At 38.8% G+C, this 21,817-nt stretch overlaps 1 protein-coding gene across 1 annotated transcript in view; it reads right to left on the bottom strand.

The window, feature by feature from the left end:
* The window catches only part of b3glcta (beta 3-glucosyltransferase a), a 78,786-nt gene that overhangs the window by 29,992 nt on the left and 26,977 nt on the right, over positions 1–21,817 (bottom strand). Inside the window, exons 3-4 of the mRNA XM_034701909.1 lie at positions 21,068–21,107; positions 4,962–5,071 (exon numbers count right to left, since the gene is read on the bottom strand). Coding sequence (XP_034557800.1) covers positions 4,962–5,071; positions 21,068–21,107 — 150 coding nt within the window. The remainder of the gene's footprint in view (positions 1–4,961; positions 5,072–21,067; positions 21,108–21,817) is intronic.

Raw genomic sequence — 21,817 nt, 5'->3', positions numbered from 1 at the left:
GTGAATTACTCAAAGACTTAATAGTAAGTCATATATTACTCAGCCTTTTAAACATATATACTCTTCATTAAGTGATGATGTGGTAATTATTAATGCATAAATGAGTCAATATTAATTCAAGATAATCTAAGCATGAACAAATGTTTATGAGTGGAACAGTATTGTAAAGTTTTGCAGACTTATTAGTGATATATTAGCATTTTGTGAGACGTAGTTTGTTGGTTAATAAAACTATACATTTGGATAAGTTCAATATAATAATGTTCATTGAGGTTTATATCTTTAAGGAAGCTTAATAATAAATTAACTTTGAGGCGAAGGGGGCGGGATTCAACAAGTTTTTCTTCCTCTCTGTTCTTTTTAAAAATGTACACTGAATCATCAAGTGTACAATAATCTTGTATTGTATCCTGTTTTCTATTGTGTGCAATAATATTATCTTCTCTATGACTATTTTCCCTTTTTTTTTTACATGTTAGAAATAAATTTGAATCCAAGCCAATTCGATATATTTATGTTGTACTAACATTAAATATAGAACAAATTAAAAATCTTTCCCCTTTCTAGGCTGATGGGCTGAGGTCATGGAACACATGGCAGATGTGTTTTATCAGGCACAAAGCTGCTAAGTAGACACGAGGCAACTCTGACAGATAAAAGGAGCACTTAATGTCACTCATTTTTATTCATTGTATTTAATCTATATACAAACATAGTCAAGTGTGACATTTCTGCCTCATTTTCGCGTCTTTTTATGTGCTGTTAATAAGAAAAACAGATAAGACTAGCCTTATCCTTCAAATATACTTGATAATACACTGGAACCATCCTTCAAAACCAATATTGCCTTCAGGGTTTTGCTCTTGCTTGTCCTCACTCCAGGAAATACACTGGCAGATAAATCAGAGGAAACCAGCACAGGATATTTTAGGACATGCACAGCGCACACAATCACTTTGGAAATAAGAGAAATCTGTTTCATCTGAATTCTCTGTAGTCAGGGCCGAGAGTAGAAGGTGTGTGAGCACTGTGTGAGAGAGCCAGAGCTTCACACTGAGAGAAAAACAAAGCAGCCGTGCGTGTGAGCCTGTGGTTCATTACTGCACGGTCCACTCATCATGCAGGAAGTCAGGGGGAACAGTCTGCTCCCAGCCTTTCTGTCTACCAGCAGCCTGTTAGCTTTAGGTGACGAGTCTGACACTGTTTACACTTATTTAACCCTATTAGTCACTGAGGTTTGTTAGCTCTTTGACGTATCTGAGCTTTATCTAACTGCATAATGACATCAACCACGGTTTCTCACACCGCTTTATAGTCAACATTCACACCATTGCTGTAATATGAAAACAATAAGTTGCAGAATAAAAGGGCATTTTCTTCGGATGAAAATGTAATCTTAAAAAGTGAGAGATTTGCTTCAAAGAGCTATTGACATTCCTGTCATAGAGGAGGCATTCAAGAACTAGAGCCTGAATCATTAATGGTGGTTGTGTGCAAGCTGTAGACTTCTACAAAACAGGCAAGAGCAGGTCCTCATAGGGACTCTCTTGCAGCAAACAGGACACTGATTGCTTGGTGACTTGGAGGGAGATGGGGGTCACTGAGACCTGGCTGCAATGAAGGAACAAGAAGCTGTGTTTTTATCTGTAGGAGGGACCTGAGAGGAGACTGAAGTGGTTTTGACAGGCTGCTGCTCTACCTCCAGTGATGAGCAGCAGATAAGAATTACCTTTTCCTTTAAGGCCACTTTGAAAGTTTCTCATCACATTGGCTCCTTAACTATAAGAGTCAGTGATATAGGTGAGGAAAGCTCAAGAAAAGAAGCAGATTTTACTACTGCTGTTAGAGGTTTCTGATCTAAATCTAATTCTATCATATATAAGTGCCACTGTGAAAAAACTAATTTAACGTGCATTCCATCCAAAAGGCAGAAAGTAGAGATATTGGCTGTGAGAGGCTACATAGAATACATAAAGGTCTGTCTGAGTTTTATCCTTGTCTGTCTGTGGAAGGTTTTGTTATATCCTCTGATTTACACAAAGATGTGCTAAGAGTGAAAAAGAAATACTGACAGTACATCCATTTCAAACTGAGATCAGGGTCATAAAAAAATCAAGTTATTTTACAATTGTGATAAGAAGTTATTTATAAAGCTATAAATACACGTTTTATATTTCACAATGCTTTTGAGCAGAGTACTGGTCATTTTCCCTGACTTAGAGACAAACAGTAAAACTGGAGGAAGACATTCAAACAAACCCTGAACCTTCTTTGAAGGACGAGAGATCAAAGTTCTGTAGATCTTTCATGTTGTGCTCATTTTTCTTTTTCGTTTTGGATTGTAGCTTTAAAGTGATTTATGATATTTCAAGACATTAAAGGACTTTTGTGCAAAGCTTTCTGTAGCAATGTAACACAACAAACTGTACATCAAATGGGTTTTACAGCTACAAACTAAGCAGATCTTCAAAAACTTGGGCTTTGATCTTTTTCTTTCTGATATGAGGAACACCCTCTGAGACTGTGAAACAGCTGAACCTGAGCCCGTGGGTGTTGAGCCTCTGAGGTGGGAGTAAAGTGGTGCATGGCTGGTCGTAAATCATGTTCAGCTAAAGAAGGTGTGGGTGGGCTGTAAATAAGATCAATCAGAGGGTTTACATTTAATCTGTACACTCTGATATTACTCTGGTAAAAAGAGTTTGTTGTTTTGTTTTGTGAAGTCCACAAACTACAGCGTGCAATAACTCAGATGGACTTCACAACTAGTTACAGAAATGATTTAAAAAGTCAAGAAAAGTACTTTGAAAGGAAAATTGGATATTGAAATGATTAATAAATAATGTCTTTGTGTGGACAGAAATGTAAAGCGAGATCAAATGCTCTTAACAAAATAAATATTAATTTCAAAACTAAATCTAAAAGCAAACAATTGAAAGGTTAAAATATTTCACCTTCAGTTTTGCAGTATAAAGGAAATGTTTTTAATTAATACATTTTCCTCCCTCCCGTTTGCATTTGTCTCTTTCCATTTGGATTTTGCAGAATGGTTTTTCAATCTGCATAGAAATTTCCCTTTTTATCTCCTTTTTTTTGGTAAAATGATCTTTTATTCTGATTTAATTCAACTTCAATAAGAAAAGTAATTTTGAGACTGTTTAGCCTTGGTGTATGAACGGTGTGTGCTCTCTGAGAACACCTGAGGCCAAAAATGATTTTCACTCGGATTGTATTACTTGTTTTCATGAAGAGTTTTTGGATTTGGGGTCTTTCTGGTTTCTCATCTCTCTGAAAACTTCAAGCTTTTGCTTCCTCTCCAAAAAGTTGTTTATTAAAATTCTCACATGACTTAGTTTGTGTGATTGCATGTTACAAATTCTGAACGTCAATCATCTCTGAGATCATTAGTGCAAACTCGACATGATGCCGTATTCATATCTGTCTAATCTGATCAGCTGTGATGTCCATTAGAGTAGCTGCATCTCAAACCATGACAGATCTCATCAAGTGACACTAACTGATGCCACTATTAATAACAGGAAACATGACACAGTCTCTCTAAATTAGAGATGTATTGACCTAATGCATGTCAATAGTAATAAAGGAGCAGTGAGCTGTTGTTTGATTCTTATTTTTGACTCTGCTTATGATGGGATGTGGGATCACAGGGTTGAAAACAGGATGTCCAGAACTTCTCTGAGGTTAAATGTTGTGCTAGGCTACTTTCTACCCATGACAACAGCACTAAACAGCAACACAATCACTCTGTGATTATGTTTGTATTTCCCTCAAACAGATGAGTACCGATGGTTGATACAGAATAAAGGTAGGAGACATCCAGTGGTGGATGGACCTGAGGCTCTCAAAACAGCTACACATCAAAAACTCTGGATAAGAGATCTGAATTGGTCTCTTAAAACAGGAATGCAGCCAACATTTTCTTCACTGGTGATGCTGCATTCACTATTGAACCATTCGTGTTTTTACACAACCTTTCATACTGCTCTAAAGAGATTAACTGAACATGAAGCCAAGTCAGTATGGTCAATGTTTGTATCCCTGTTACATGATGCTAATGCGCCAACTGAAATTACATGCAATAACTGAGCTGATGTCCCAGCAGAAAACACACTTTCTCCTTTCCTTCAGCTTTTTGGAGGATTTGAAATATCTGTGCAATAAATAGGAATTACAGTATTCATCAGCCTGAACATGTGCCTTCGATGATCATCACTTCTCATTAAAAATTTACCATCAAGAGGGCCGAATGAAGGATGGTTTGCTGGGAAGAGCAATATACCATATGTGAACATCTAAGCTGTACAAATTTCCCAAATACACTAAGTCATAAGTAAGCACAAGATTTTCTGTCACAAGGAGCAGATAATGCTGCATATTTCAAACTACACTTTCATATCTTGGACTTTAATGTGCTTAAGAGGTTGAATCAGGAGGGTACCATGAATTATTCTTAACACCATCATTCAATATTTAAAATTATGAGATTGAGTAATAGTAGAACAAATGGCAAAATACTTTGCGATCTTGTTTTCTGTGTACTGAGAACTTGTAATGTGTACTTCCTTCCAAATGAATGTTTTTTTCCAAATTAAAAGCTAAAAATATTTATCAAAATTATCAAAATTATGAGTGCCAACAGTAAGTGGAAACATACTCAGCTAACAACAGCTCTCATTTTGAAACTTTTTCTGCAAGAGCTGATTGTTACATACGCAAACTCCTTCAAGAAATGTGCAAAAAGTTTTATAATTAAAAGTTTAAAGGAAGTCTGCTGTCATTCCACAACATTAAAGAGCACAAAAGGAACAAAATTAGGTTCCAAAGTCCTGGTTTGGAAGAAAGGGATAAAAGAAAATACAAGAAAATGAACAAATGTGGTGTGTGCACTGTGTATGCTATGATAAGCGTATGTGTTCATGAGTGAAATGTGTTTACAACCTTACCTCTGTGAGACTGTGAGCCTGCTTCAGTAAATCAGCTCTTCTTCTCTCTCCCTGCCTCTCATGGAAGGCGTTACTTTGACTCTGGAGGACAAACACTATCTCCCGCAGGTCTGTAGGAAGACACAAAGGACAGAGACGTTAGTGTGTGTGTTTCAGTGTGTGTGGCTGTGTGTGCATGCGAGACGGGATAATAGCAATCGATGACCTTCCGAGAGCAGGACGAGATTAGAGACCAAGTCAGAATAACTGAGGTGATTCTCTCTTTTTTTGTTGCTAATCTCCATTATTGGCCTGGTGATAATAATCAGCACATAAAGAGCTTAATATGCTCAGGGAGAGAGTATGTAAATGTCAAAACCCAGGCTGTGTTACTTAATAAAAGATTAGCAGTCATAGGAGTCACTCTCTGAGGTAACATAGCCCTCGAAAGGTTGACACAGGCCAGCTGTCCACTTCTGCCTGAGCTGCATCGTCAGTAAAACACTATAATGTTACTGCATAATAAGGCCAAGGTTAAAATGGAGCCAGTAGCTTCAAAATGTCAGTTCAGACACTGATAATGCCACCACTTTAATGCTGACATGTTTACAACCAATCAGCAACGTGCAGAGCTGACAAATGAAGCCAACAGGAAAGTGCCAACAACTGCAGTTCCTCTACTGTCCACTTGAGGCTGGCTCCAAAGATAACTCAATCTCCACCAGGCCCAATATTGAAACCTCAAACTGTACAGCAGAATTCAACATGTTACCAGCCTAGTACACCAAACATGATTTAGTTTATGTGTATTTTTACAGACAGATTAGACGCAAAGAGGTGAAAAGATGAGTTTTGAATGCACCATTAACATTTTAGTCCTGTATCATCTCATTACCACATCTCATTACCTTTGCTGGAGTTTTTGTAGTGTACTTTGATTCTAATACGCTTTTGCTTTCTAAAGGTGTGCCTCAAGGATCAGTCTTGGGACCCCTTTTATTCATTATTTATATCAACACGATACATCATAATGTTTTTAATGCAAATTTCCACTTTTATGCCGATGACACTGTAATGTATTGCTCTGCACCCACCCCAGATCAGGCCCTGACACAGTTACAAACTGCTTTTAATACAATTCAACAGAAATTTTATGACTTAAAACTTGTTTTAAATGCTGATAAGACAAAAACTAGTAAAGAAAAAGCAAAGAAAAAACTGGTTGCTGCTACTTTTCTGTCTGCGCTGGACTACGGTGATGTTTTATATATGCATGCCTCTGTTCAAAGCTTGCACATACTTGATACTGTACATCATGGAGCTTTGAGGTTTATCACACATTTCAAAACGATGACTCATCACTGTTTGCTGTACTCGAGAGTAGGATGGTCCTTCCTGTCGTCAGGCAGGAAAAAACATTGGCATCTTCTTATTTATAAATGCATCCTAGGACTACTTCCTTCTTACCTCCTCGCTTATATTGCACAAAAGAACTCAGGAAGTCATAATCTTTGATCTCAGGATCTTTTATTACTGGACTGAACTTGGGAAAAAGGCCTTCAGGTTTGCTGCTACCTCGACCTGGAATGCCTTACAAAAGGATCTAAAACTGTCTGACATGATATCTTTGAATGCTTTTAAGCGGTCCTTAAACGATATGGAGGCTGAAGCATCTGTCTGTAGATGTTTTGTATAAATGTCACTCATACTGTTTTTCTGGAGGTACCTGTTGTGTAGTTGTTGTATGTGTCTGCTATTTGTATTTATGTCTATTGTCTATTTATAACTCTGTAACTGTGCTACTGCCTATCTTGGCCAGGACTCTCTTGGAAAAGAGATTTCTAATCTCAATGAGCATTTCCTGATTAAATAAAGGTTATAATAATAATAATAATAATAATAATAATAATAATAATAATAATAATAATAATAATAATAGGTAAACAGCACCGTTGAGAAACCACAATAAATAAATTCACTCTGTGGTAAACTTGACAGTAAACCAGTTAACAGGTCTAAACTAGCCAATGAATGAACAAGGTGTTTTAGCTGCCAAGTCTTCGTTGGTTCCTCTTCTCCACATATTTTTACTTTTGGCTGAAAAAAACAAAAAACTGGATGCGGCTAAATGTCAAATTAAAGGTCTTGTGTACCCAGACAAGAAACCAAAGAACTAATGTCATGGTGCTTTCGTCCATCATCTATACATTGGGTCTAGATACCATATTTGTCATCGAGCTTGCTGCAGTTATTCTTCATGTGAAACCCATTTACAGGGCAGCAATAGTGACAAAGCTCAGTGAAGAATGACATTGGCTGCACAAACAAGTCCCCAGAAAGCCACGGGCTCTCACAGCCAGCACAATCACGACTAGACCAAAAGACCAGAGGGGGAGGGAGTTAAAAAAATCTTGTCATTTTGTCTTTGCCTCTGTACAATTACATTTGACATCCCCTAAATCCTGTAAGCTGCCCCTCACATCAAAATGAAGTCTGCAGCACCTGGCTGCAATGACTGTAACAAAAAAGGCTTTTTGAAGATTTAGAGCTCAGAAGGAGGAACCAATATGTAGGTGTGATGTTAGAAGAAAGCAGACGACATGTCAGAGTTTTCCTATCATGAAAGGCAGCTCAGAAACTTCACAGTAATAAAATGTGCAGGACGTTATGTGAATGCTTTCCTCTTAAGTTGAGCTGAGACAAACCTAACAGGCCTGGTGCCAAATAATTTGCAAGTGCCATAGACACTTTAATTAGCTACTCAAGTATTTGCAGGGAATATAGTCATAAAGGGGTATACCATGCCATAAATTATGATTACCAGGAGGAGTTTTTCCCTTCAAGCTTTGCTGACTCAGTGTTTTTTTGTGTTTCAAAACATAAATAAGAACGAGCCTCGGCTGACAGGTCTATAATCTTCCCATTGGAGTACTTGTGTTAAAGCAATACAGCAAAAAGAGAGGCAAGGCGAGTGCTGACAATGGCAGGATTAGATGGATTGCCTCTTCCTCGATTACATGACTTGAACTTTTCCCCCAGGGTTCAGATATTAGAGGAGGGTTCAAGTGTTAGACATCATGTCCAAGTACAGTATCCATGTCAAGCCTTTTTAATTAAGTGTAGGTGGGTGTGTCGCCTCTTCTGGCTCATAACAAGGATCCCATTGATCGTACACTCCGGTGAGAGGGGGGATTTACTTACTAAATCTCAGCATGTCCATCTCCCAACAGATCTAACCTCCGCTGAGCACCGGGCTTCAAGCACGAACACTACTACACCACCTCTAAATGTCCTTCTGCTGAGTTTGCTAAATGAACAAGTGTGCTGTGTGTACGTGTGTGTGCATCTGGTTTCACATAAAGCAGTGTGTTTTAAAGCCCCAGGTGAGGAAGCAGCCTCATGATACTGCACAGTACAGCAATAATAGCAGCTGCATGAGATGAACAGCACAATCAGATAAGCTGTTTGCCAATCCTTCATTGTGTAGATAATGTGTACCCCGTGTCAAAGCAGAGGAGAATGAAAGGAGTAAAAAAAGAAACTAATTAAGACTGAATTCACTGGCCCTGGCTCCACGCTAATGGGTTTCGATTAATCATCAAACAACAGGGAGGGAAGGGGAAAAGGAGAAGTCCTGTTATAGCGTCCGCCTTCACCTCTATCATGTCCTTCTCTTTACAGGTAAAACGCACCTTTGTTCACTCCCATGACAATCATAGTAGCGAACGCATTACAACAAATGAATCTACCTGTACTTTATACATGTGAGGTTTGAAGCACCTGCACCTGTGCCAATTTATAGCATTTCTTATTGGATAGGTTATAACATCCAACTTGGACATATTTAAAGTTTTGTACTCCCCCTATCTGCATTCATAGGACAGTATTGTTAAGATGGGTGCTTGGATGTTCTGAACAGTTTCTAGGTGTTTGCTGCTCTCTGAGTGATGATGGGGTGTACAGTATGTACTAAGGTAGATACTTGTTAGGTCTCAGTTTCGGCACCTTTTATATCTACATAACACATCTTGTACCGCCGTGTTTCTACAGTATAAGAATGGACAAAGTAGTAACGTACATATTTTTGTATTTGGTCAGCTGCTGCTAAAAATGCATCGGTTGGAAGAAGAAGTAGAAGAGAGTGGATTTTGTGTTCAAAAGAATTTGTATTGATAGACATTTCTGATTAAAACTTGACAAATGGAAGATCTTACTCATCATGCATCACAGGAGCTTCTTGTCCTCGAAGGCCATTTGAGCTTCACCCACGGAGGCATTAGCTGGGGAGCGCTTCAATCTAGAATCTGACTGCAATATATCGCAAAATACTCCTGTTTCCTGTACCTCTGAGTGCAGACATTAACACCCAAGCTTTGATTTGTCCTGCTCTATAGTTTAAGGCTAAATAATTGCTAAAAAAAATGAGAAAACTAGTGATAGTCCTTGGGGCCTCAGCTGTGTTTACAGCTAATTGTCAAATGCTACCATGCTGACACATGGAACTGTGATGGTGACAATGCCACATATTATACTCCTTAATGACGTGTCGTGGGTGGTAAATTTATTAGTTGAAAGGAATTTGTGGAAAATACAATATGGCTGTAAGGTTTCTCTTCTTCCTCAGTGAAGTGCTATTTTGAGCTAACATGCTTGTTAGCTTATTATTTGGCAGCTGGAAGTGTAGAGTGGGTGGAAAAGACAGTTGCCAGTTTGCTGGGGAGTTTGTGGTTAGTTTAACAGTTGTTAGGTTGATCCTGAATACTCAAAAAGATGTTATTGAAACTAAAATTCAAAATAATCTTGATTTTAAGCTGTGGACTAATGGGATATGTTTTTATGTAATGAAGACCACCTTCTAGCCAGCCCATGCATTTGTCTCAACAGCCACAAGACTCAATAACAGTCTCATATAGGTGTTTCTTAAGGGATGCTGTATGCTGCCACACCTAGCAGTATATCTGATGAATGAAATAGACATTACAAACGTGTCTCAAGAAGAAGAGAAAGTACTCACGATCAGTTTTCAATCCTCTGAAACTCTACAATTCTCTCAATCAGCTGCATGACTGACCAGGGCTGACTCAATATTTTCTGAATCCTGTGTTCTTAAACTTTCTATTGTGGCTTCTTTTTATTCTTCAGTGAGTATTTTATCTTTTTCTTTTTTTTCCATCCCAGTCAATAAGCCCTTCCCTGAAAATGTGTCAAAGAATGTCATTTTGTGAACTCAGAGTCTCCTTTTGCTTCTGTTTAGCAGGCTAAAAACTTGACTTGAAAAATGTAAACTGGTGCGGCTGATCATTTTCTTTTGGGAGCCATCAAGAATAATTCTACAACGTTGTGTGACAGATGCAAGATTTCTGAGGATACATTGTCTCATGCCTTTTGGTTTTGTCCTTCACTAACTGATTTTTGGTCCAAGGTATTTGACTGGTACTCTAAGGCCTATAAAAGACTCTTTCAGCCAGAACCTGGACTTGCAATCTTTGGCTGTTCACAGTCCACTAAGGATCTCTCCTCCTCTGTGCGACGATCACTAACACTGGGGATGATAGTTGCCAAGAGACTTATTTTGAAGCAATGGAAGTCCCCATCCCCTCCTTCTTTTCAGGAATGGATTTCTAACATGATGTCAGTCATACAAATGGAGAGACTAAGGTTCCTGCAATCTAGCTCTGTGAAGACATTCTCAGCTATCTGGAGCCCGTTCCTTGCCTTTTTGGATGAGGCTGATGTGTGATGAAAGTGGAGTATTTCTTTATATATGCAGACTTGACGCATAGCACTCCAGAGTACGCATCCTAATTGGCAGCTTTGTATGGTCTTTTTATGTTTGTTTGTTTTGTTTTTGTTTTTTGTTTGTTTGTTTATTTGTTTGTTTTTGTTTTGTTTTTTCTCCCTGCTTTCTCTCTACATTATTTATGTGTGTTTGCATGTGTATGCATACGTATGCATGTGTGTGCATATGTGTGTTTATGTGTATATATGTATTTCTATTTATTTTATTACTTATCTTCGTTTATTTTGTTATTTAAAATCATTTCTCAACTAACATTTTCTTCACGTGTTTTCTATTAATCTATTTGTCTGTTTTTTATTTTTCATATTATCAATTTTATTTTATTTCATTTCACATGTCTGAGCCCCTGTTTGATTGTATTTGTTTTGTCTTGTTAAATAAAATATATATATATATATAAAAAAAAAAAGAATAATTCTACAAAACACCAAACTTTTGTCTGAAGGTCTTGTTTGCTTCTGCAGGTTCTATGAGGATTGTTTAAAACCAGTTAATCTCTTAATACTGCAGTAATGTTTGCCTAGAAGTGCTGATTTTGGTCACTGAGGCTTTTAGGGCCAGCAGTAGTAACTCAACTTGTATTAATAGCAGTTCTCCCAGAGGTGAAAGTATGTCATCAATTTATCTATTTAATAGCCAGGCAAAGATGTGAAGCAGCACCCTGGTGCCAAACATACCAGAGAGAGCTCTTTTCAGTGGTTCAGTAAAATTATCTAAGGAAACCTCTTGCCTCATAATAATATATCTTGAATGAAAGAGATGGAACGTTCCTGGGGAGATGAAGGCAAGGACCGGGTCACCTCGGAGCAGATGATTTTATTTTGTCAGGCTTATGGAACAACTGGAAAGCATGAAAGCGGTGTTCGTTTATCTTTCCTTACTCATTCAGTATTCCACCGAGGCTACCACAGAGAAGAAAAGAAAAAAAAAAACGGCCTTGAAAGATATTGGCTGAAATGAGACACAGGAGAATTGTGCCCCCTTCTTTCTCTCTCTCTGATCTGATGCTTACACTCAATGCATGGAGCAACTCTTTAAAGGCATGCCCCATCTGATCTATAGCAAGCTCTTTAAGAAGGCTTCCAGAGTTGTGTGGACGCACTTCGTGGCCCTCACTGCATGTAAAGTTCAGAGGATTAGTCTGATTGAAGATCTTAAATGTCAGTTATTCTTTGAGAGTTGCACCAATACTGATACCTGTGTTAGAAATGCTTCGTATACTGCTTAAGTTACAGTATGGGTTATTGGCAAAGCACTGATGATCAATGCACCCAACTGTTGCACGATTGCAAAATAATAAGACGTTTCTCTTTCTCAAAAACTGTAGCCTACAAGGCAACAGTTTTTGAAGTTTTAAGTGGCAAGAAATCTCATATCTTGAGTACATTTTTGAGTGACCATAGTTACAAAGAAACAACATTGCCTGGCTAGCAGTGACTGCAACGTGACCCAAAGCAATAGGCAGATCTAAGTGGTCTGTGGTTCCCCATCACACGCTATCAAGGTGTATTAATTAAATTTAAAAGTTTAGGGGGCATCGGTTTAGACGAGAAGAGAACATGCGCCCCATGTACAGAGCCAAAGCCCTTGTCGCTACCTTGACTCCAAGCCACAACCCTTTGTTGCACATCTTCCACCACTCTCTACTCCTCACAATTCCAGCTTTATAGCACTACCCCTGAATGGACTGGCTATTATTGCTGTTGAAAATGATAGAATGAATGTATTTATTTTATAGCATTGGTATCTTTGGGGTACTCAATAAACCATAGTGTTGGTTTCAGAATAGTTGGGGATGAAAAAATGGTATCAGAATGTCTCCATTTCTCGGTGTGCAGGGATACAGCAGGGTGAGGTAAATATCTGCTGTTGAATATAGATTATGCGTTCTCTTGTTGTGGCCCGACCCTGCAGCCTTGTCAGCTCATTGACACAAATCAATAGTGACACTTCCTTAGAGCAGGAAGGCAGGCGTTGCCAAGTGGCAGAGGCTCTGAGAGCACCCTGACCTGTAGGCACTCCTGCAGCTCTGTCATCTCCATCAGTGTCAGCGAGCAGGTGTGTGTCGTCACCACAGCTGTCACAGGAACACTTCATTTCAGCCCAGAGAACCTACAGCCCCACAGTGAGGAATAAACAAACATCCAAGGGAAAGCAATGGACAGTTCACAGCTGTAGAGATGGATAAGTCTGGGAGGGCAGGGCTTTGAATCTATCTCAAAATTCTGAGCGAAAGAGGAGAAGCATAAGGGTTGAATCAACAGTCCAATTTTGATGACAAATGTCTGCAAAAGTCTAGAGGGAAAAGATTCTGCAAGAGCAACCATTAGGGCCAGTTGTGGGAACAATGAAACTGTCACCACAGATCCCAAGCTCTTCATTGCCAGCACATATTCAGAGATGACAGAGGATGTCAATAGCTCATTTCCATCGTCAGCCTGCCTGACTCTCCATCCAGCAGCTGATTGTGCTCGTGTAAAACCTTCCACACTCCAGTGACTCACATCATTGGGCTCCCCGAGACGAGATGGCACAGAATCACCCGTCTCCGAAAAAACTCCCCTCCATCTCCCTCTTCCCCGCATCCAAATCGGAGCATCAGGGAGACACAGTGCACCAGAGAGAATTGGGTTGCACTTTCCCGACCAAACTAACCATGACCGTCACACCACGCAGCACCAGGATTTAATAGCCAATCCACAGACATCCGGCGATATTCAATCTGGAAGCCAAAATTCATTACATAGCCAACTTTTTAGGCTGTTGAGGGTTCGATTTAGCTGAATAAAAATAATCTACCTTCCCTGTAGGCAATCATCGCAGGCCTATGTGTCATGCAGCAAGTGAAACGATTTTCTGCCAGCCTTCCTTTCATATTAATGCAAACTTTTAATTGCTTTGTACAAGATCAATTGAGAGCATGGTGTATTTAACTTTTAGCTTACGGCTGAAAGGTCAGTGTCATAAATATATCTCAGTAAAACAGAAAAATGGAAGAGAGGGAGAGGGAAAAAAAAGAAGAAAACCTATAACGAGAGAGAATGTTGAAAGAAAAGAAGTGTGTGTGTGTGTGTAAGAGTGAGATAGAGAGAGCGAGAGCATTGGTAACAAGTGAAATAGCCACCAGAGAGTAAAAGTAACCCTTCTGTAACATCTACCTAATTGGAATTCTCTCCAAGACGTGACGCAGGAGCACATACAAAACAACTCCACGGCCTAAAGGTTGGAAAAAAGGGTCTCAAACCTGCGGTAATCACACTCATTAAAGGTTCTCTGGAGTTCATGACTCCACGGACACTCTGCTGACGACTAATGAGTGCCGAACTCAACCTTTAAACCTCACTTAGCATCAATTATTCAGGAAGCTTAGGCAATTAACACAGGATGTAGTCCTGGTTTTGCTTATGAAACCCATTCATTATCCACAATAGTTTCCAAAAATGAACCTAACTCTACTTGATAGTCACTTTTTTCCCCTGTAAGTCCCACAAAGCTCATGTTTTTACGATATGCATGATTTTATACCTCCATACAGTAATAAACTCCAGCTACATGTGTGACATTTTGGAGGATTGATGTGCGCCGTAAAGTCATCAGCTCTGTGCTGAATAACAAACAGAAGAAGAAGAAAAGCACAGACAATAGAGTCGGCATGCAGCCAGGCACGTGAGAGGGGAAAAGAAAGGAAATAAAGAAAAGTAAACAGATAGGGAACTTTGGAAGAGTTCAGATAGCGTCTCGTGAACAGTATGCCTTCTTAAAGATACAAAGCTGGTCCCCTCTGGCCTGAAGAAGCTGGCTCACATCCACTGCATGAATATAATGCATCTACAGAGGGGACAGTGGAGCGGCTGTCCTGGGCTTAATTATTGTTATACTGATAGTCTGATTTAAATTCTGGCACACCTTCTTTACTCTCGAGCATTTCAGTTCAGTGTTTGTTTCTCATGACCCTCAAATTTCAAATACCTTTCATTAAAAATAAAACTGACTTTCAAAAAAAGCATTTTTTTGGCATAAACTGCTGCCTGCAAGAACAGTTTTCTCCTTTTCTGATACAGAACCAAACCTACAGGTCATTTATTTTTTCTACAGTATTACAGATAAACATCTGATCTCAGGGCTCTCCTCCTTCAGTCAGTTGAAGAGGAAGAGTTTATTGTTACATTTAAATTTCTGCAACTAAGTTCCAAGCCATACAAAATAATGACTGAAATAATGACTCTAAAAAGCAGAGGTTAAGAGACATAATGCACATTTCTATGAGCAGCTGTAGCTCAACTAGACCACTATGCAATGCCAGAAAAGGTGTCTTTTTAATTTTATAGATCAAACCATGGTTCAGATAAAATCCTATTTCATTACCTCTGTACGAATGTTCCTATGCATCTGTATTTACAACTGACAGCAGCAGGTTGCATACTGAATACTCTAGTCATTTGGAGATCACTTCATTATACGTGAAAAATTAGAATCTAATGCTAACCTTTTCTTTACTTCTATTCACAACCTGACTGACACAAAACAGTTTTCAGAGGGATATTTCATGATGAGCCCTGTGATTGACCTGCTACCAGAACAGTGTGTACCCCACCTCTTACTCAATAGCAGCTGGAATTTGCTCCAGCCCCCACCCCCAAACATGATAAGGTGTAGGTCATGGATAAGTGGATGTATTGGAGCCAAAATGTGTTTTTTATTTTATCTCTGTATGATGTTCTAGATAAGAGTTTTGTAAATGTAATATCCATCTGAAAACTGGGTGTAGCCTTGGTCCATACTGGGCATCACGTCAAGGCTTCAGGTGGATACAGTCAGGTTTACAAAAAGAAGCCAACAGTTTTTTGATCGTGTCAACGTGGGACATCTGATGAGTTTACTGTGAAGTTTTATGCTTTTTGTTTTATTTTGTGATACTGATAGACATGCACAGTGTGTATAGACTTGTGAATAAATGGATCACTGAATCCCAGCTGATAAAACACACTGGACATTGATTTTCTAGTTTTACTTTGAACACGTCTGAAACCTGTTCCCCATTGGTCCCTCAGTGGCTTCAGATGATATTGGTTTTGTCTGAATTAGTCACTACAGGATGGATTGATTGAGGATGATGGGATTTTCTCACTGGGTCTCATCGGTGATAGTGTGAAATCCTTCAGGAACAAGTTACTACATCAAATCTTGATAGAAGGGATCCAACTTAACACTCAAGAAGCAGTAGACTGTAACACCCAGATCAAATATACATATATAATATATAATGTAAAATAGAAGTCTGTGAAATACATTTAATGGCTTAATTTTAAAAAGGTACATGGTGTATAAAATCTATACTTTTAAAATAAGTCATTCATTAGTGTGCTCTGATTGAACAGACAATTGGACTTTATTTAAATCAGACTAATTTAAACTTTACATAAGAGATAAGAACATTATTGCCTTGAACCTACTCTTGGAAAAAGCTGAAGCTCGCAGACGTGACATAATAAAGTCTCACTGAGGTTACACTTTATTACGAGCTATTCTTATCGCATGGTTCTATATATTTCTCATGTAGGTGTGAACTGAGGGAAGAAGAGAGGGTTTCAGCAGACATGATCTGAAAGCACGTTCTGTTCTTAAAAACTTTCATTATTTGAAAAGTTCTGGAGTTGCATTATCATTCATTACTGTAACTCCTCCACTGTTACACTCTGCATATTAAACACCACTCCATCTTTTATATCCTTTTGATACTTCAGGCTATGAGTCGGAAAATAAAGCGATCTCACTGAAGTGATTGAACTCGACAGCCACAAGACCTGAAAGATTGATCACGATGTTTATTGATTTCAGTCATATTATGTTACCTTGATCTGCTTTAATGCAAACTGAAGAAGGAACAGGAAATGAGAAGTAGAGGAAAAAACAGGGAGAACAACGAGAACAAAAAAAATGGAAGAATGAGGAGGAGAATACAAAGGTGAAGAAGAATGAGGAGGATAGAAAAAAGAAGAAGAAAGAGGGAGGCATAAAGGACGAGTAAGGCAGAGAAGAAAACAATAGATCATATGTGTCAAACTCAAGGCCCGCGGGCCGGACGGCATTTTCTTTGGCCCGTGAGATAATATCAAATTATTTATAGAGCTGGCCCGACGGTATTTTGCACGCACCACTAAAACTACAAGTCCCACAATGCACTGCATGTCAATCAAGGGCCCGCACGCCAGAGCCATTACCCGACTCCTCTCATCATCAGCCTTATGAAGCTAGTCACCTGCAGTCAACTTTCAGCTATCCCTCTCCCCCAAAAATTACTAAACGAAAGGTGGACTTTAAAAACAGGGCGGTTCAAGACAGGTGGGAGGCAGAGTATATGTGCGTAACAGAGGAACTTTTAGGATTAAGATCAATGCATGGCACAACTACAGGGAAAGATCTCTTTGAAGAGGTATCCAGATGTGTAAATGAAAGGAGGCTGCCTTGGGATAAACGTGTGGGACTGACGACGGATTAAGCGCCCGCGAAGTGAACTTGCATCCAAGATGAGATGCTGAGTATCTGGCTTAGACTAGTGTCCATCACAGAGCAGCAGACTGAGCTTTAATGTTTCCTTTTTGCACTTTTTCTCACTACCACAGGGCATTTTTGGTTTTTCTTTGCAGAATTTTTTTTGCTAATGTTGTTGGCCTCTGGAAAAATGTTTTCATAAGAAATTAGTAAAGCTCATTCATTAGATAAGCTGCAGATTGAGCAATAAGAAATGAATGAAACATATTTTTCATTTATTTTTATTTTTATAGGCAATAACTTAAGCTTTGCTAGTTCAATGTTCAATATGTGCAATAAGTTCATTTCAATACATTTTGCAATAAACATTAAACCAGTCCGGCCCTTGACTTGCACCGATTTTTTTATTTTGGCCCTCTGTGTATTTGAGTTTGACACCCCTGCAATAGATGGATGAAAAAGATCAAATATAACTCAGACAAGAACATGAAGAAGATTGTATAGAAATAGGAGCAGAAGCCTAATAAAAGAGAAGAAGAAGGAGGAGGAGGAGGAGGAGTAGAAGGATGAACAGGAGCAGAAGATGAAGCAGAGGAAGAAATAGAGGGAGTAGAAAAAAGGGCAAAAAAGAACCAGAAGAAGAACAAGAAGGCGTAGAAGGAGGAGCAGGAGCAGGAGCTGAATAAGGTGAAGCAGAAGAAGGAACAGAAGAAGAAACAGACATTGATGAAGGAACATGAGAAAGGGCAAAAAGATGGATCAGACTAAAAACAAGACAAAGGTGTAGAAGAAGAAGCATGAAGGAACAAAAATAAGAAGGAGTCATTTTATGATCTAATACATTTATCTACATCTAAACACAAAATAAAGAAACCTTAAAGGAATCTCTTGTAAACAATCATGTGAGAAAGGTGTCGTACTATAACATCAGAGGGATGTTGTATGTTGTGTAACATTCAGCTGGGACTTGTGGCCAGGGGCACTGAAGAAAAACATTGGTATCTGCTCACATATTTTAAATCATGCTGTAAAATAATTCAGGTATATATGTTTGTAATGAGACTGGAATGAATGATTTCTTCTCCTGCGGCATTTTTCCAAGGTTTCAGCTCAGTGTGTTGTCGAGCTGTTGCATTTTTAAAAACACTACATGCAGCACAACACAGCCAAAGGAATCATGCTGATATCTGTTCGCTCTAAAAATATGTATTACCGTACATCTGCAGTGTGTCATTTTATTCAGACTTCAATGAGACGTCATTCTATTAAGATTTTGCTTCCTATATTCCCTCCAAAGACAGTTTTAGAGATCACCTTCATAGTCTCTCAAAGGTCACCTGCACTTTTAAAATAAACAAGCCGGCGCCACCTTTTCAAGTCTGCTGTATTGTTTAAACAATGAAAGTTTCCTTTGCTCATCTTTTGAATTCGTTCCCACAAACATCACTCCCTGCAGGAGTGTGCAGCTTCTCTAGTGTCACAAAGGGAAACACTGTGCTGGTGCCAGATAGTGAGGCTCTATTTTTTTAGATAGCTGTCTGTTTGTATTTCCTCTCTGTGCTGAGGTGCCAAATGAGAGCATTATGAAGTTGCTTTTGTGCGCCTTTGTGTTCGTGGTGACCCAGTTGAATGAACAACAGGCAGAGGTCCAGAAAACCAGCTTCAAACTCCTCTGCAGGCTCCTGAAAAATCACTCTCAGACGGTGATTGTGTGAGCGCTCTGAAGCATGAAAGGCACGCATGAGACCTTTTTATTTGCTCTACTTCTGAAATTCCTGGTTGCTGTCAAATCGATGAAGAGATGAGACCATATTTATGAAAACGTCCACGCTACTTTGAAGATTCAATTTTCAAGGCAGACATCAGACAAAAGCCCTTTTATTATTTTCACTTAACTTAATAGTTTCACGCTGTCTGACATTTTTCATTTCAACATTTATTATTGATGATTGTATCGGGTGATAATGGATTTTAAACTCTCCAGCGTATACTTATTTTAAATTGGAAAATGCTCAGTAATAGTTCAGCCCTTTGAATGTGGTCCAACATTACTAATTAGTTCCAGTGAAGCAGACTGATCCAAACATCAAACACAACAGAGTACAAAACATGACCCGCTCTGTGAACAGCAGCTTTGAACACAGGTAGTATCAAATACAGCAGATACACAACCCGTGACATGAATAGAAATATGACTAGAGACGTCTTTGCAACACCTTAGACCAGATTTCCACATCATTATGACTTCATTAAGTGTAAATGTGGTAGAGGTTACTGGATGAAGAGAAAACAATCTGTGTATCCAAAAGACTAAAACACTAATAACCTGAAATCAGTTAAGACTGCTGAAAAATAAAACAGACAAGGAGACAGGAAAAGCAATTTCAGCCACATTGACATTTTACAGCCAAAAACAAATAATACAAACTGACACACACCCCAGACGAGTGATCACAATATCCAGACAGTATGCAATGAAAGTATTTGTCAGATGTCCAAGCAGGTTCAACTTTGTATTCCTCACTGCTTTGAAATGGATTGAACTTCACAACTATAAAGAGCCATGATAACTTCAGGGCCTTTTGTGGAGACTGTTACAGCTTTCTTTGCCAGTTCTGTTCTTGCTCTGCGGACAAACTTCTGAGAGAAGCTGAGAGGATGTGAGCTATACTGATCCCAGTTCTTACAAATGTATGCACTCAAATAAGCAGAACCTGACCCTGTGAGAGACACTGTATGTATTTGATGATATATGTGCTGATGAAAAAGTATTAGGGGAAGTTATATTGCAAAAATAAACTGTCAGTGTCTCTAGATCAGGGGTCAGCAACCTGCGGCTCTTTCAACCTTAAGGCTGTGGCTCCCTGTGGCTTTGGAAAATAAATGATGAGTAATCAATTTAAGTGTATTCTATTTTTGTTTGTTAGTTTAAAAAATAAATATGCATCACAATCTTTGAAATTCCCACTGGCGGGTCTCACACATTGGCACTTGTACTTTTCAAATATGTATTTTATATTGTTCAGTGAAGTAGTGCGCTTTTAAAAATAAAAAATGTACCAATTTAGGTCAACTCTCTGCTACACGTTCTGGTACACATGTTTAAAATGTTCAAAATGTTTTCTTTGCATACAGAAATAAAATGTCATTTTCCCTGTAGCACTTCATTGATTTCATAAGCAACACACTATAGTTTTTTATACATAGCATAAAGGTAGAAAAACAATATACTGTTATCTTCTATTTAGATGTAAAAAAGGATTTGCGGCTCCCGGTGCTTTCTTTATTGTGGAAACCGGTCCAAATGGCTCTTAGAGTGATAAAGGTTGCTGACCCCTGCTCTAGATGATGATAAAATAAAGTAAAATAGTGGAGTTTGGGGTCAGATCAAAGATTTGTCAGAAGATCATAGCTAGTATTGGTGCAGAACATAGACCAGTTTTTATCATCTGTCATGAGGAGCATCGTTCTTTCACCCAGGTATGCAGGTTACTGGACCACACAGTTCAAACAATAGTAGGGTGAGCAGTTTCCCCTTTTAGCTGCCTGTATCCTGAATAAACAGAAAAAGTGGTGCATCTGGGCCACTTTTTATCACATAGCTATAAAAGTTTTGAGACATACTGAGCAAGTAGTTATTCAATGACCATATAAATAATTTCATACACAGTCTGTAATTATAAAAATAGTAATAGTGCACTCTAATGTTCTTCAGGGTACCTCCTTAAATACAAATTGCAGTCACATAGGGCTTTAACTTTTTTAATATGTTTTCTTTTGTTTCTATTTTTTTCACTTAGGCTGTAATTATAATTTAAAAGAAAAGAAGACTTACCAAGTTGATTGTTGTGGATGACATGTTTATCATCTTGGCTCTGGAAAGACAGAGAAACTTTTTATTAATCCCAGAAAATGTGAAAGATGTTCAAACAAGTCCTTAAACCATGACCTAAATATTGTACATCACATTTGAACAAATGTAGAAGCCGTCAAAGAACGGCTCGTGTGAATATGCTCAGTTTCCATTAAATACTTAATTCCCTCTTCCTAATCACTAATTAAGACTTAGTGAGACTAAATATGGAAAGCCCTGCGGGTTATTTGGAGAAATAATGGGTGATACCCCACGTCATTAGTCCTTCCTAATTGTGTGGGTTTTGTGCCTGCAGCATCTAAAGCTCTGCACATTCAGCTCAATTAAGGCATTCAACACTGTTCCACCTCCAGAGCTGTCAGAGCGCGCAGCAGACCACGAAGGGATGAGTAAATCAATCGCGAGCTGAGCAAACTTTGAAGAGCTGTCTTTTACCTCCATCGTTCACAGAGGATCTTTCGGTCTCGGGAGAAGGCAAGGATGTGCGAATTGTGGCTGTTTCTGGAGCACCAAAGCAGCAGAGTATTAATAGATAATGACAAACCCCGGACTGTTTTGATTTATGACTTCCGCTAGACTAACAATCATTTTACTGGCAAGCTGTTGCAGCCTTCAGAGAGCTTAACTAAGTCATAAATCCAGTCTCAGCGGGTGTGGTGCAGTGGTAACGGGGACTCACTGTAGTTTGGTGGCAGTTTGTTTGAACCTGAC

This window comes from Notolabrus celidotus, chromosome 14 (genome assembly GCF_009762535.1).
Source record: "Notolabrus celidotus isolate fNotCel1 chromosome 14, fNotCel1.pri, whole genome shotgun sequence".
NCBI classification, from domain to species: Eukaryota; Metazoa; Chordata; class Actinopteri; order Labriformes; family Labridae; genus Notolabrus; species Notolabrus celidotus.
This window is presented reverse-complemented; position numbering and strand designations above follow the sequence as displayed.